The sequence below is a fragment of the Falco biarmicus genome, chromosome 7 (genome assembly GCF_023638135.1).
Source record: "Falco biarmicus isolate bFalBia1 chromosome 7, bFalBia1.pri, whole genome shotgun sequence".
In the NCBI taxonomy this organism is placed as follows: domain Eukaryota; kingdom Metazoa; phylum Chordata; class Aves; order Falconiformes; family Falconidae; genus Falco; species Falco biarmicus.
The window spans coordinates 45,965,018-45,979,897 of record NC_079294.1 but is presented as its reverse complement, the minus strand read 5'-3'; the positions used below and the strand labels follow the sequence as shown (position 1 = coordinate 45,979,897).

The window sequence follows — 14,880 nt, the reverse complement described above, 5'->3', positions numbered from 1 at the left end:
AGCATTAGATAACATTAGATGTTCCTGCAAATCAGGCACCTACTTTTTTTACCACACCCATCTACCGCCTGAGGAATTTCACATGAGCTTGTTATTTGGATTCCTTAGCATTGCCACTCCTATATTAGACTCCTACTATGACTCTTAAGCTCTTTAAAACTGCACACCCATTTGGATGTACGGAATTGTAAAAGGAAACTGCACCATAACCATTTTCAGTTTCTCTTTTTGTTTCTACTGTTGGAATGAGAGGAAGAGCTGACTTAGAACTAATCTCCTAAATGTGTACTTACGATCTGCTGTGTACTCACCCTGCATTTCACACTGATAAGCACATAAAGGAGAATGGTAAAGATCAGACAGCTGTAGATGTGCATAATTAGATACCCACTATAAAGATTTCTGCTACAGAAATATTTAAATTCTATTTATTAAACAGTTGTGTGCTCAAAGTAGAGGGTTTATCCTGATGCAGTGTACAAAGTGGCAGAGAAGGAAGGGGGAAAACTGATCTTAATGAGCAGTGAATGCTTTAAACTGTTTAATATTGTAACTTTCTCAATTCTACTGAATATTGCATCAGCTTAATCCCATATTCTGGGAATTAGTATTTGTTTAATTGGCATTTAACTGCAGTATAGTATCCACTCATCTTAAAAATAGCTTTCTTCCAGTTTTTTATGTCACATTTCTCAGTGGCTTGCCTTTTAACCTAGCATGCAAATGTATATAACAATGACTGATTTCTCTTTTCCATTTAATAATTTGCAAAGATGATCCATTTAATAATTTGTAAAGATGTCTCTTCTTAAAAGCTTCTTAACATAGCACTGTCAGCTGGTAGACCAGCAACTTGATCTATATCAATGCTAGTCTCTTAAATTTTTTTACTTTAAGTGACTCTCTCTTTGTTTCTTTAGATGGTAAAATGTGGAGTCCCTTTCTAAATAAGAAATAAACCACTGCATTTCCGCTTTTTCATTTGTAACTGTGCAATTTGTGTGTAGTCTCATTCACTTTATGCATGAAGCTAAACAGACCACTGTTAATTTAGGCCAGTTGCTTGACATATCAAAATCAGTAGCATTCCTTTAATTTCTTAGAGTACCCTCAAGGGATAATTCATTTTCAAGACAATAGAATAATATTTTTTTAATAACAGAAACTCTCTAAGCAGGAAAATGTCTTGAATAAAAATTGTGTATGTTATATGTAGTAAAAGCACTTCCATTTACTTGTAGAGCAGTGGTAAAAGGTTGAAAATGGGGAGTTGCTTATACAGTGCTGTGAGAACATCAGATTAGAGACAGTAAAATTACCTCCCACATAAATATGAATTTAAATACTTGATATTTTGCAAGGTTACATTTACATTACTTCAGGAAATCTAAGGCAGAGTGAAAATCTAACCACCACCGACTCCAGAAGTGCACTGAAGACCGTCCTTACAGTATTTCAGCATAAAATTCCCACTGATACCGTGCAGAAAACCAAACAAGTGAAACTAAGCTGATCCTGCCGTAACCATTCCAGTTGCTAGGGGAGCAAGCATTAAAAAGAATGAAGCCAGTCAAGTTTGGATATACATCACACCTGCATTTCTTTAAAGAGAGTTGGTGGAAGGTGTGCACCCTAAGGCCCCAATCCTGCAGACTCTTACTTGCGTGTTAATTTCACATGTGTGATTCATCCCTTTTGAAGTTGATTCACTTCTACGAAGTGTCTGCCAAGTCAAGGCCTGAGATGATACGTACTGCACGGCACCTCAAGTGCTCTGGATCCAGAGCCCTGGTGAACTGCTCAAGGTTCAGGTGTCTTTATCGGGAACTCAGGCTTTGCTCATCGCAGCGAATGTTGAAGACCTTCATTTGCTATTAATCCATTAAAATATTAGTACACATTGGGGTTTTTATCTCCAGTGTTATCAGTAATGGAATCTAGGCAGCAGACACTAGGAACAATTTTTGTCTATTTTTTTCCCTTCAGAGAGTGGATGAATGACAGTGGTAGTATCAAAAGGCTAACTTAAGGAACACACACAAAGTAGCGTTGGTTCTATAGCCTAGGTCTGACAGAGAGCCAGGATTTTTGTAACAGTGCGCTAAGAAAAGGAAGAGTCAGGAACAAGTCATAGGTGACAACAGCTCCTCATGATTTTGATTATCAGCTGGAGCTAGACTGGACAAGCAGCTGTGCACCCCAGGCTGACATGGTGGCATTGGCCTTCCCTCTACACCTTAAACTTTCATTGTCCAGCAGTTGTTCTGCTCTTGGGTTTGTGCTGTCACCTTAGAAAAGGAATTGTGTTTGAACCATTCCCAAGAAGTTCGTGGCTCATGACATCAGCTGAACTTCATAAACTGTGACCCTTGTGAGACTTTTGTAAAGCCACAGGAGAGCAGTGCTTAGAGAAACAGCTTAGAAAGACAAATACCTCTCATGTGCCCAAGACACAACAGTATCAGAAAATTCGCAGCCAGCCTCTTGGAATATGAATCATGCTCTCGTGGTAGGTACAAGGCAGCAGAAGTGGTACTCTGGAGAGGGCTTAAGTTTCTGCAGAACATAGATACCGTTTGGGTGCAAGCAGGAACAAGCTGTAGTGCAACTTACCTCCTGCATAGTTTTCATGTTGAGTGATGACAATGTGAGAGGTAGTCAGTTTGCTTTCTTGGACACATGTGCTTTGTACTAAATTTAACACTTCTAAGTTGCATGTTACTATTTGTCCCTGTTCTTCCTCTCCCTTACCCTTCCTTATCAAACAGTGGTGTACAACTCTTCCTCTCCTTCCCACCATATCAAGAAACATGAGTTTGAATGTTTCCCAGTCATTGGGACATTGTATTTCTATTTAGAAATGCTTTATTTTAAGTATTTATTGTAAACACTGTTAGCTTCAACACTTAAAGATTTACTTTGTTTCAAACTACATTTTACCTCATTTTAAATTTGCTCTATTAAATGTGTGGGGTAAATGTTCCCAAATCTGTGTCAAAGATTTAGAGACCCACTTAGAGTAGTAATGGTTGTGTGGTGTAGGTGGGACACAAAGTGCTTTCTGGAGGGAATCTCACTACTAGTGAGGAGTAACCTGTTACAACAGGGGGGGGGAAAAAAGCCTGGCTCTTCACTGGAATCCAGAGATACAGACCTCATAGGAGAAGCACGTTGAGGGAAGATACCGCACAGCATTACATGTTTTGGTGCCTGTTATTTTTTAGTGCTGTCCCATAGCATAGCTTTTACTTTTAAAAAGTGTTGAGTATAAGATGAGAAAGGAGGCAGGAGAGTGAGCAGACACACCCCATGTTCAGTTCTGGACCCAGTGCGAGCTTGAGTGAACAGACATGTTCTGCTTTATTTTAGGTCAAATTTCTTTTCAGCTAATCACTGTTCTGCCTAAGACTGAACTAAAAAAATTCATACACGTAGAATTAATTCTTCACCACAGATTGAAAAATAGGAAGCTGTGCCATTATTTGCTGGTTCAAGAAGATACTTGTGGATGAAGAGTCATATCGTAAGGGACCCACCTGAGAAAATATTTTAGATAACTGAACAAACTTGTGGCATGTGGTGTTTCAGCAACGCTTTGCCTTGAAACAAAGATTATTTTAAAAAAATATTTTTTTTGGCTGTCAATTAAGCAGTACAATTTTTAAAAAAATATCTCTGGTAGGTTAAAAAACCTGTGTTTGGAACAGCAAGATTATTCCTGTAGCATCTGTACAGTTCTTTGTTTAGTTTATAATTAAGATCTTGTATGAAACATACAAGCTTACATAGGCTTAATATGGATAACTGTAAAGTAACTTCTCATTCAAGACAGAGTTTCCTAAGAAGAGGCAGAGGGATTAGATAAGCAGTTTAGTTCAGTTCTAAAATGGAAAGGCCCATGGCTACCTCCAAGAAAATGCAAGTGATTTAAACAGAAAGTGTATGTGAGCTTATTTTTTAATTAATACAGATCAGGTTTTAGGTAATGGGTTGGGAAAGCCAATATACTTCCTATTACAATGATACGTCTAACTCTTTATTTTGAAGTGTTAACGGTGTAGCAACTGACTTAAAAGAGGAACTATTCCTGATCTACTGGTGTTGTCATGGTCTTTCTGGAGAAAAAAACCCCTGTGTTTGGATTTGTAAACTAGATCATTTGTTTAGCAGAGGAGCATACTGTCACCTCCTTTTCAAACCTAGTTCTAAACCTTTCGCTAGGTCACTTGTGAAAAACTTACTTTGCACATTTTTCATCTGTCATATTGTTTTCTACCCACAACAGTACCTTTAAAGGCTGGCCTTTTCCATAGACTTCCTCAAGTGTCTGACTAAGGTATAGGCGTTGGCTGGTAGTGCTGAAATAACTATTTGTCCCTTTATCTCAAAGGAAAGGACAAGAAAGACCTTCTGAAGACTCCAGGTAGAAATAAATAATCAAGGTATCAGGAGGAGGAGGTTAGGAAAAGATGTGCTTTTGTGGGAGGTGTGTAAGAATACTTAGCATAATTTTAAAGCCCTAAAAACCTGATTAGCTTCTACATTAACCTAAAGATTCATTGCTTATGTGCAAGACATAAATTTTAAGACTGATATATATGGGCATTGTAGTCTGTAAATTACAGGAATGATGCTATGTAATAAATGTCCTTACTGTTTGCATGTATTTCAATCACTAAAATTTCAAGTGTTAAATTAAGCTAGTACTAAGGTGAAGAAAACAAAAATTCTTTGAAGAGGATGCATCCCCTTCGTTTTCAGAGCTGAACTTAACACTTCCACGCACTTAGTATGTGAATGATTTCTTGTTAGGGAGAGCAGTGTCAGTCCTGTTTACTACTTCTGTCACCTTGGAGAAGATTCCTTTGTTTTGTGACCACAGTGAATACCATACAAGAATTTTCACTGGTTGTGTATATCAGTAATGCTGAATTTTGGGGGAGAAACCCCCACCTACCTACTGGTCAAGACACTTTCTTCGTTTTTTCTGTTCCCTTCATAAAGGCACATACAAGTGATTCGTGTGTTACAAGATACGGGAGCGCACCTTTCGAGCCCTGACTTGGAGAACATTGGAACAATACTTTGCAGGTAAATGTGATATAAGGCGAGGCGGCCCTAAAATTGGGATGGAGTGGGATGGTTTTTCAGAAGAGACTCTCAGAATGGAGAACAGTGTGTAGACAACTTCCAAGAAACAGTTGGGTTCCTGGCTCGCGATGTGGCTATTGCTGTGCTAGACTAATAATGAGGAAACACATGAATTGATGACATTAAGAATCAGCTCTGCGTTGGAGCACCACTAGCTCAAGAGAGCTCCAAAGTAGAAAGCATCAAGGGGATACATGAACTGGAAGGAAATATGCCCCATTTTTTCAAGCACTTTCACTGAGGAAGGGTGAGGAGGAGGCTATGCAAGGTGTGATTTAATAGCATCTCTATTTGAGAATAAAGCTGCACAAAGCACATCATTTTTATTTCCTTATAATCCAATTTTCACTTATATGGGAATATCTTCTACTCTAGCATAGAACATTTTTCTTAAAAATAACTAAAAAACCAAAAAAGACAAATAGCTTTAACCCCAAAACTTTTGCACAACTGCTCACCATCTCTATATTTAACTTTAAGAGGATATAACCCTCTGTTAAAGCTGGTTTTCCATACAGTTGCTTTTAATACATGAGGTGGTCTGATGATGTGGATATATATTATGAGAAGAAAGATATGCTTGATTTTATTTTTTCTAATACTGGTCCTGAATTGCAAATTACTCTGCAAATTGTGAAAAGTTTTCATGTATGTTCTAAAATTACTTGAGTTTTCACTTCATTTCTTCTTCTCTTCTCAAAACCAAAAAAACCTGGAGTACCAGCCTTTATATCGGGACTTGGCAGGAGGCCATGAGACTTGCAAGGACCAGCCAGTGCTCTATATTGTCAGCAAAACAAGGTTGAGGTTAAGCTTATGTGTTTTCTGTATAGAGACTGGACGCTGTCCTTAGACTAATTCCAGAATCTAGAAATACTAGCTGGAGTGTTTCCATTTTCATAACGCGCTCGGAGGAGACTGGGTAATAAGGCTTTTACCATGAATTAAAGTATGTGCTTCCCAGGGCACTGCAAGTGATAGGGAAGAACTAAAACCTTGGTTTGCATAGTTCCCATCCCAAGAAGGTGAGAGGAGTGGCTTAGGGAATGACATTCCTCTGCAAATAAATTGGCCCCTTCCTTAGCCCTGGTGCCACATGCAGAACCAGTTTGGCTAGCTGACCTGGGAGTAGTATGTCCAGAAAAATAAAAAAGGGAATAAGGGTCCTTTAAACAAAACATGGTTCTGATGCAGTTTGTTCCAGCGTTTTAGGGACTATCATACACTCTGTCTGTATTGCATGATCTCCTGTTGTTCAAAGCTTGTATTTTGGTAATAAACATTTAAGATAATTAGAATGTGCATTGATGGTAATAAATTCAGGATAAAACCAATGTAAATCTTCCAAACAGAGGGCAGGAGCGTGTGTGTGTGTGTGCAGAGGCTGCATGAGGACTCAGCACAGAGTGGCATACTCGGGGTGAGAGGGGAGGGGGCTCCTGCCTCGGTGGGGTTAGGAGCCAGGGCCATGGATCTCTCCTGGCTGGCAGCTGGGGTAGCAGCCGCGCCAGAGCAGTGCCCGCTGACGGATGTCACTGCATGGGCTAGCCAGGAGCACAGCCCGCCTGAGGCAGCAGCCAGGCCCCCAGACAGCACTGAGGTGTCTGTGAAGGGTGGTCTTCCCTGCACTGCTCCTGCAAAGCTGCAGGGCTTTCGTTCCTCTGAGAGGGCCTGGCACAGTCTTTTGTACCAAGGTGGACTGTTTCCACAGAGCATTATCCAGATGCTGAAAAGGTATTCAATCCAAGGTACTGGTGTTTGTCCTCCTGCCAAAATGTCTCAGATCATCTAAGGATACTCCAGAAGATGTACCTTACTGATACAGTCATTTTTCCCAGCATGCTGAGGCTCACTTCTCTGTCCTACCTCTTTACTTTCCCCTTTCAAGTCTTCTCGCTGCAGGCACCAGCACCTTCAGGCAGTCAGCATGTTCACATGGTCAGGCTGCTTATAGAACAAGCTGTTTATAACATCTTCCCTCTGTCTAATTCGAATTATTTTCCTACATCTCTTTTATCTTGTAATATGCTTTAAGCTGCAATTTGTACCCGTCTGAATTTGTCACCAAGGCAGTATGTCAACTACTTGGAGTTTTCTGCTTGTTTTCTGATAAGCTCTGGGATGCTGCACTTAGCTAACTTTTTTTCTCCCATACAGTTCTTTCTGAATCAGAAGCCATAACCATGCTTTTCCCCCTTGCTCCTTACCTACCCTCAAACTGGCTTTCATAAAAGACCTGGAACATTGATTTGTGTGTTCTGTCTCCTCAGCTTCCTTCTGTTTAGACTCATGGTTTTAGAATACAATAGAATAGTTCAGTTGGAAGGTTTTGGAAACAAAATAAAAATAAATGTGCTCCTTTGGCATTGGTGATGTTTGAGAAGGAAAGGACTACCAACCAGAACTGAGAGTTGGACAGTATCAGTGGGATCTTGTATAGGACATGGAGATGCATATAGGTGCAGCCAAGACGATCTAGTTAATCGGTTCTTTCGTGGTTTCATTTGCTGGTGTTAGCCTGATTTTTAGAATCTCTTGCTGATGTTTGGTATCTGGTTCATGGCTTTGTTTTGAAATGAGAAAGAGATCTGAATGTTAGTTATCTGTTAAAAATGTCAGAACTTCTTCTCACATTGTGGTAGTATTGTCATCTGTCCACAAAACCAAACCATGATGAGATAAATTGGGACACAGACTTATTCTGAAGGCTTGACAAGTTCTGGTGTTGGTAAACAGTTGCTTTGTGCTTGTTTTGTAAAGGAAAAAAACCCAACAACTGTATAGAATTGAGATACTCTGTTCAAGCCTGTACTTCACAAAATTAAATAGCAGCATGAAGCCAGACCAGCTTTTGCTTTCATATTCTTAGATTTCATAAAATGATATGATATACAAGGATGCAACCTTTCAAAAGCACCAACATTCAGAATAAGATGTCTCTTCAACTTAACATACACTTTGTGGGTAAGGCTGGGGGAGGAAGGATAAAAGTGCCTGCAGGAATTAGGACCGAGAAGGTTTTAAACGTCCTGATAAGTGTATATTGAAGTTACTTTTATTCCATTTTGTGATATAAAAATTATAGACTTCCTGCTTAGAGGATGCATTTGCAGTTGGAATTGATTGGCATAAATATCTTTGAGAAAAATAGAGAGCAAAGGTGCCTGTGGTGTATGTTGAGAAGTCCTGTGTATGTATTTGACTGTGTGAAATATACTTACAGCGTGTAAAGGAAATACAGATGCATACGGCTTGACTATGGAGATCTGGAGTTGGAGAAAATGTTTTGTGGTGTTCCTGATTATAATCAATTCAGTGAATAGTAGGTATCTTCCATTTAGAGTGGTATCTAAATTTCCTCACAAGCTACATCACTTTTTGTTCTCTGGGTCACAGTCCCCTTGGAACACATTTCCTCACTTGATCAGTAAATGGCTGCTGCAAAATTGAAGATACTTCTGTGTATTTGGATTGCTCTAATGTCACGGAAGGAGACCACTTCACAGTTCTGACCTCTAGCAGTATGGGTCAAATTACTTTTTCTGAACAGGTGCTATTAGGCAGTTAGTTTTCAAGTAAGTGCAGTCATCCTTGTTTGCTGCTAGCAGCGATGCTGGCTGAGTTGCCCTGGGTATGTCAGTCGGTAATATTTCTAAATGTGATGGTCTTTGCCCAAAGTGGTGTCTGTTTTGCACGTGGCTGAATGATGAGATTCGGTTTATATAAATACAATGCTTTCCTGTCCAGTGTTGGAGATGCTTGTAACTCTCACTTGCTAGGTAGGCTTTTTGTTTGTTCCTCAATTCTGGGATGTTCCAGTGTCAACGGCAAGAGACTAGTCTTTGTAAATGGAGATAATTCTTGCGTCCCAGAAGTGGCTGCTAAGCAATTTCTTCTCTGCTTTACTAATGCTTATGCTTTATTAATGTTTACTTTTTCCTGCAGTTTCCTTAAGGACTTCCCACTGAACTTCCTGTCAGATCTCCTTTGCCTTCCCCTGTTTCCTTATTGCTTCTGAGGGGCCTTTTTTTGTCATGGCATTCTTTAGTGATTTATTGATCCTTTCCTTCGTGATGTCAGACTGAAGCACTGTTAAACCTTGTAGCACCCCACTGCCATTTCCCTGTCCCCCAAAGGCCCCAGCTGTAGGTCTTCTGCCCTGCCTCAGGGTTGGTGGGGTTGCGTGGAAGAGCACAGACAGAGACCATTTGCTTTCCCTTTTCATGCCCAACCTCTGGGACTGCTGTAAGCAAAAGCCTCTCTCTGACTTTCTCCTCAGGCTGCTGCAATTAGAGAGGCTTCCACTCCCCTAAAAACATTTTTTCAGGTACTTAAGAGATTTAATCAACAACAGAAGTGATTTCAGCCTAGCAGAGAAGTGAATGTTGCAGCCCTGCTTTCACAGTTTCTTCCATAAACTTACCTGACTGTCTGCCCCTTGCATCTTCCAGCCTTCTCCACTCTCCACCAGGTCTGCATGGCTTGGTTGTCATGCCCAGGAGCCTGTCAGCATCCTCCATCCCTGCTGCCAGCAGTATGCCTTTTCCCCACAGCAAGCACTGTTTAAGGCAGCAAGCTCTGGGCTTAATAATTTTGGGGAGGGTTCCCCCTCTCTTAATGAGATTCAGCCTCGCTGGATGATGATCGGCATGGTTCTGCTGCAGCAACCTGCGAGCACACAGCAAGTGCAGGTCTGAAGCCTGATAGATGTTGGTATCTTGAGAAAACCGAAGGTGGTCCTCCCAGCCTTGCTGTCAGATCAGCCCATTTACAGGCTTGGTCCAGGTGGCCATGCTTTTGCATATGCGCAGGCTGTTAGCTCTTCTTTTACCACAAAAAAAAGTTTTAAACGAACCTTAAGTATTATGGATGAGACTACTGGCAGATGTGTGAAGAAACTGTGCGATGTACATCACTCTGAAATCTTTAATTTACTTATTTGTATATGATTAATTTTGATCCTTTCTCTTGCTTGTTGTACATGTTGGATAGAGGTCAACTTTAAAAAGCTTTTTTTTTTGCTTGCTGCCCATTTAAATCTTACAAATTATCTTACAAAACTCAAAAAAATTTAGCTGTTGCTGTCTGAATGATATCACATAAATGTGCTGTCATAACTTCGGATAGCAAATGTAGTTATGCAAACTGGTGAAGGGGGTTTCTTAGCGGTTTTAAATAAGGTATGCTGATTGCTAGCACATCTGCTGGTGCTCTCACTCAGCTGCATCTCGATTTAGCCATTGCCCTCCCCCCAACTTATTTCGTGAGATAAATATTGTGTTGTGAAATATGAAACTGCATGACTTTTTTCCCCTTTGGTCATAGTCACACCCACTATGTGAAACTAGCCTGTTGTAAGTACTTATAGCACAGCCTTATTAATTTAAGGAACTGATTCATCAAGCTGTGTTGCTTGCTCAGCTATTCAAAGCTGTTGTAACAGTGTTCCTTTACTTACTTCTCTCCCCTGGCAGCCATGTTGAGCCTGTTCTGGTTCAGCGTTTGCCTGCTGAGCTAATTGACAGGACCCAGGAGCACACTGCAATGGACCGAAAGATTTAGAACCAATATTAATTATTTTCTTTTTTTCAGCCTTGTAGCTAAAGGTGATATGGATGGGCTGTATGCCTGGTACCTAGCTGGTGCAGACCTGAAGCAAACTGGTTATGATGGCAGGAATGCCCTACAAGTAGTAAGTGTGCATATGACTGTACCCCATGTGGCATGCTAGCTGTGTGAGTAATAATGCATGCTGTAGGATGATATTAGTTTGGGAAAAGTAAATGCTACTTTGGGGACTATAAACCAGATTAGAATTTGTTACAAACTCAAATCTGGTGCTGTTCTGAAGTAATAAATTGTTGCAGCCAGAATTTTCTCATCTATGTCAGAGGAATTAAAATTCAAATTGGATTTTAATTATTTTCTAGTAACATAGTCTTACTTCCCACAAGTAAATATTTGCATGTCCTGGTGCACAGGATGGCAAGATTTATTCATGTTTCTACTTACAGGCAGAGGCTACAGGGCGTAAGAACATTCTTGAACTCTTTAGACAAAGGCAGTAAAGAAGGTAAGATCAGTTTTTCAGGTGCGAGATTTCTGACACGTATGGATGGGCATATACATGTATGAAGGGGGATTTTTTATTTAAGCCCTAGTTCACCCTTGGGCATCTGGGTTCGGCTGCTGTCCCTGCCTCAGTTTCTGATACAACTCTGAGTACTTTAATCTTTCTTTGTAGAATGGGACTAATGTTTATTCCTCTTTCTGCCTGAGCCTGGAAGTGCTTTTTTATGGTGTGTTCCACAGTGTGGTTCTGAACTTGGTTGGGAATGTAAAAGCTACAAAATAGTACCAGGAGGGTGACGATGTCTTGTTCTGTTGGCCCATTGCAATAAATGGCTCTTCTGGCTTGCCTGGGTTAAACGGGAATGCCTTCTCCTGGGCGCTCTGCCAGGGTGCTGTGCCCACCGCCCAGGCATGTACCCTTCCCCGGCAGAGTTGCAAGGCCATCACGGCCGCTCGGCTGCACGTCACCCCGCTCAGGAGGGTGCTACTGTGGTACCTACAGCACCTCCACCTGGGCTCTCCTTCGAGCTTTGAACGGAGCACCATATACAGCTCACCTTCTAGTGTGACATAGTCAACCACCGTGGTTGTTACAACGTGATTGTAGCGTGTCAATCTACTGTGGGGCAGATTCTTAATAGACAGGAGTTAGCTGGATCCCACGCATAGACTGCAGGAGGCTGGATTTTAGCGGAGAGCTTTGCCGAGGGTTTGCCCCCCTCCAGGTCCAGGACAGGGCAGTGCCATGGCCTTTCTCTTACTCAGGCCTTCATGTAGCTGCCTGGTTGTCTCCAGCATGGACCTGCAAGGTGTGTTTCCCTGGCTGTGAGCGTACGAGGTGGGTGTGAGGCTCATGCTCAAAGCGTCTCACATCTGACAGGTCTCTCTATAGGAAACTTGTCTGGGTGTTTGACCCTCGCCAGTGCTGTGCTGTAACTGGAGACATTTAAAACGCTTGCTGTTTTTATTTCTCAGAACTCCTTTCTGATGCAATACGTTGTTGATTTAGATCTCTCTTCTCCAATAGATTGGCAACTCTAATCCCAGTTTAAATACTGGGGGGAGATGGTCGCATTTATTTATGCATCCATGGCGATGCATATAATGCATTGCCATGGATGCAGCAAAACCTTTAACACAAAATTTGCTTAAAGGTTTTGCTGCATCCATGGCTACCTTGCCAGTTGTGTGTCCCATTTGGTCGATGTGAGTGAATTAATGTCTATATAAGTGGGGAACTGCAACTGGAACAAAAGGAGTTTTGAATCGCTGTGTACTGGTCTAAATGAACATAGGACACAATCTGGCAGGTTTTGCTTTCCTGTAAAGTTTTGGGTGGTTTTTGGTTGTGGTTTTTTTTTTTTTGCTAGTAGAGAAGGATTAGGTATAATCATAGTCTCAAGCATTTAAATGGAAGTTTTCCAGTGTCCAGTATGAAGATGCTAAAAATACCTTTAGAATATGGGTGAGGTTGCAAGGGGATTTCCTTTTTCAGTGAAATAGTTCTGCGAAAGTCAGTTTTCTTTTGTAAGAGATGTGGGGAGGGAATGTGTTTAAATCCTCGACTCCTTCACGGATCATCTCTTAGTCCCTTTGGACTGGGCCACCAGTAGTGTAGGCAGTCTGAAGGAAGTCTTCAGTACCACATGAGAACTTGCTTGGCAGGCTACAAATTAATCTCTCCCCAGGAAGATTTTGGATGCTGCTTAGTTCTAAACACACATTTTCTCTTTCTCCAGAGGCTGTAGAAGATGGTCGCTCCTCTTCAGAATGCTGGCTTTGAACATTATTGGCATTAGGCAGTTGCAGGAGGAAAAGAGCAAAGGAACAATGGTAGCTGTGCTTGGAGCATACAGGAAAGCTAGAGCTTAGAAATATTCTTTAGGATCACATTAAGTCCTTACTAATTTTTCTAAAAAATTATTTGCTGCTTTATCTTTTAATCGCTTTTTTTGAAAAGTAACCTTTTTAAACAAGCAAATGTATGCGAATGTATTGGAATGTATTGCCTTCACTGTACAAGTTCTGTTTTTAAAGAGGCCTTTTGAATCTTATGTTAAATCAATGAGGACAGTATTGCAGGCATAGCGAATGGAAATGCTGTGGTGAATTCATACTGAGAAAAAACAGCGGTTTATGCATTTCTGGGTTTCAACTAATAAAATCTCTGAGGAACAATGTTGGTTTCACTTTGTCTGCTTTTTGCAATGGCTTGTATCACTTCAGTTGCAATTACAGCAATTGTGAGTGTCAGTGCAAACAATTGAATCAGTCATGGGCATCTGCCTGCAGTTGTGTACTAATCTTCACCAATGTGTCACTATAAAACCTCACTTAAAATGAGTAGGAGGCAGATGCCATAAAGCCTGTTTGTGGGACTGTCTAAGTGAATTGATTGTTTTGTTTCTAATAGCATCTTTCCCACATCCTGACCGGAACATAATCAAGATTGCTACATACTGGACACATAATTCTTTGGACTGTAAATGTGATCCCAGTATTAACAGACCCCAAGTTTAAAGTCCCAACACTTTCAGACTAAAGAAAAGAAGCAGTATGTATCTTTACAGCTGTGTCTGCCCTAGAATATGTAAACGTAAAGAATACTTCAGGCAAATGCATATATTTGAGATGGCAACTTGTAATTTCACCTACAGCTTCTGCAGTAATCTATGTGGATTTTCTATCTGCTTCATCTGAAGGAAATCTTTGAAGTGCAGATATTTTATTTTTTTTCTTTTTCCCCTTTATACTCTTCAACCTTCCCACAGCTATTCTTATCATGGAGAAAAGCTGCATGGACTACTTGCTGAGCCTGCTAGTATTAAAAGATTCCCAAGGTATGTTGCGTACCAGATCCCCCTAAAAAAGGTAACTGTGCATGTAGTCTGAGGAGATGCTGTATATGCTCCAGTTAAAAACCAAACAACATAAAAATGCCTGATGTCTTTTAGTGTGAAGAGTAGTGTGCCTCTTCACTATGGTCACAAAAATTACAACTATGCTGTCTCATAATTAAATAATTGATGCTACATGGCAATAAACATGCTTTAGATTGAATAGAATTAAGTAAATGTGATCTCACATCAAAAAATCAGGCTTTGAAGTCATCACTTTTTTTATGTCTTACCTGTAAATACATAAAGGTGATGTATGTAACAGAGCGATGTTTGTGGAAATTTTTAGGATCAGGAGAAAAAACATTCTTCCTATGCTATTTAGACCCTGTTATCTTAATTCTTGCCTAGTCAGTAGTCTAAAAGTTGATGCAGTGAGCCAGGACATCCCTTGATAAACTTCTCTGCAAGGGACTTTCTTGGGATTGGAATTTTTTCTTTTTTTTAATGATTCTCAGATACAGTAATTTGTCTATAGCAGCATCTATTCTTTATTTCTGTACCAGAATGACTGACTGCAACAGCTGCGGAAGCATCAATATTTTCCTTATACTTTTCAACAAAGGCTCATCTGATCTACAGAAAACTTTATAAACAATAACATTCATATATTTCTAAAATACAATATCCACCTAAAGTACAAAACATACTTCCTTTTTCTTTTGAACAAAGAACAGTATTCTGGTGTGTATTACTGAAATAATAGGTCTCGGCAGTAAAACTGAAGGAGAGGGGAGAAAACGGACACCTGTTCCTGCAT

General features: G+C 40.4%; 1 protein-coding gene across 1 annotated transcript in view; it reads left to right on the top strand.

The window, feature by feature from the left end:
• The window catches only part of ASPG (asparaginase), a 47,059-nt gene extending 33,658 nt beyond the window's left edge, over nucleotides 1-13,401 (top strand). The window contains exons 13-16 of the mRNA XM_056346936.1: nucleotides 5,005-5,091; nucleotides 10,744-10,843; nucleotides 11,166-11,224; nucleotides 12,963-13,401. Of these exons, the coding sequence (XP_056202911.1) occupies nucleotides 5,005-5,091; nucleotides 10,744-10,843; nucleotides 11,166-11,219 (241 nt within the window). The 3' untranslated portion in view covers nucleotides 11,220-11,224; nucleotides 12,963-13,401. The remainder of the gene's footprint in view (nucleotides 1-5,004; nucleotides 5,092-10,743; nucleotides 10,844-11,165; nucleotides 11,225-12,962) is intronic.
• The last annotated feature ends 1,479 nt before the right edge of the window (nucleotides 13,402-14,880 follow it).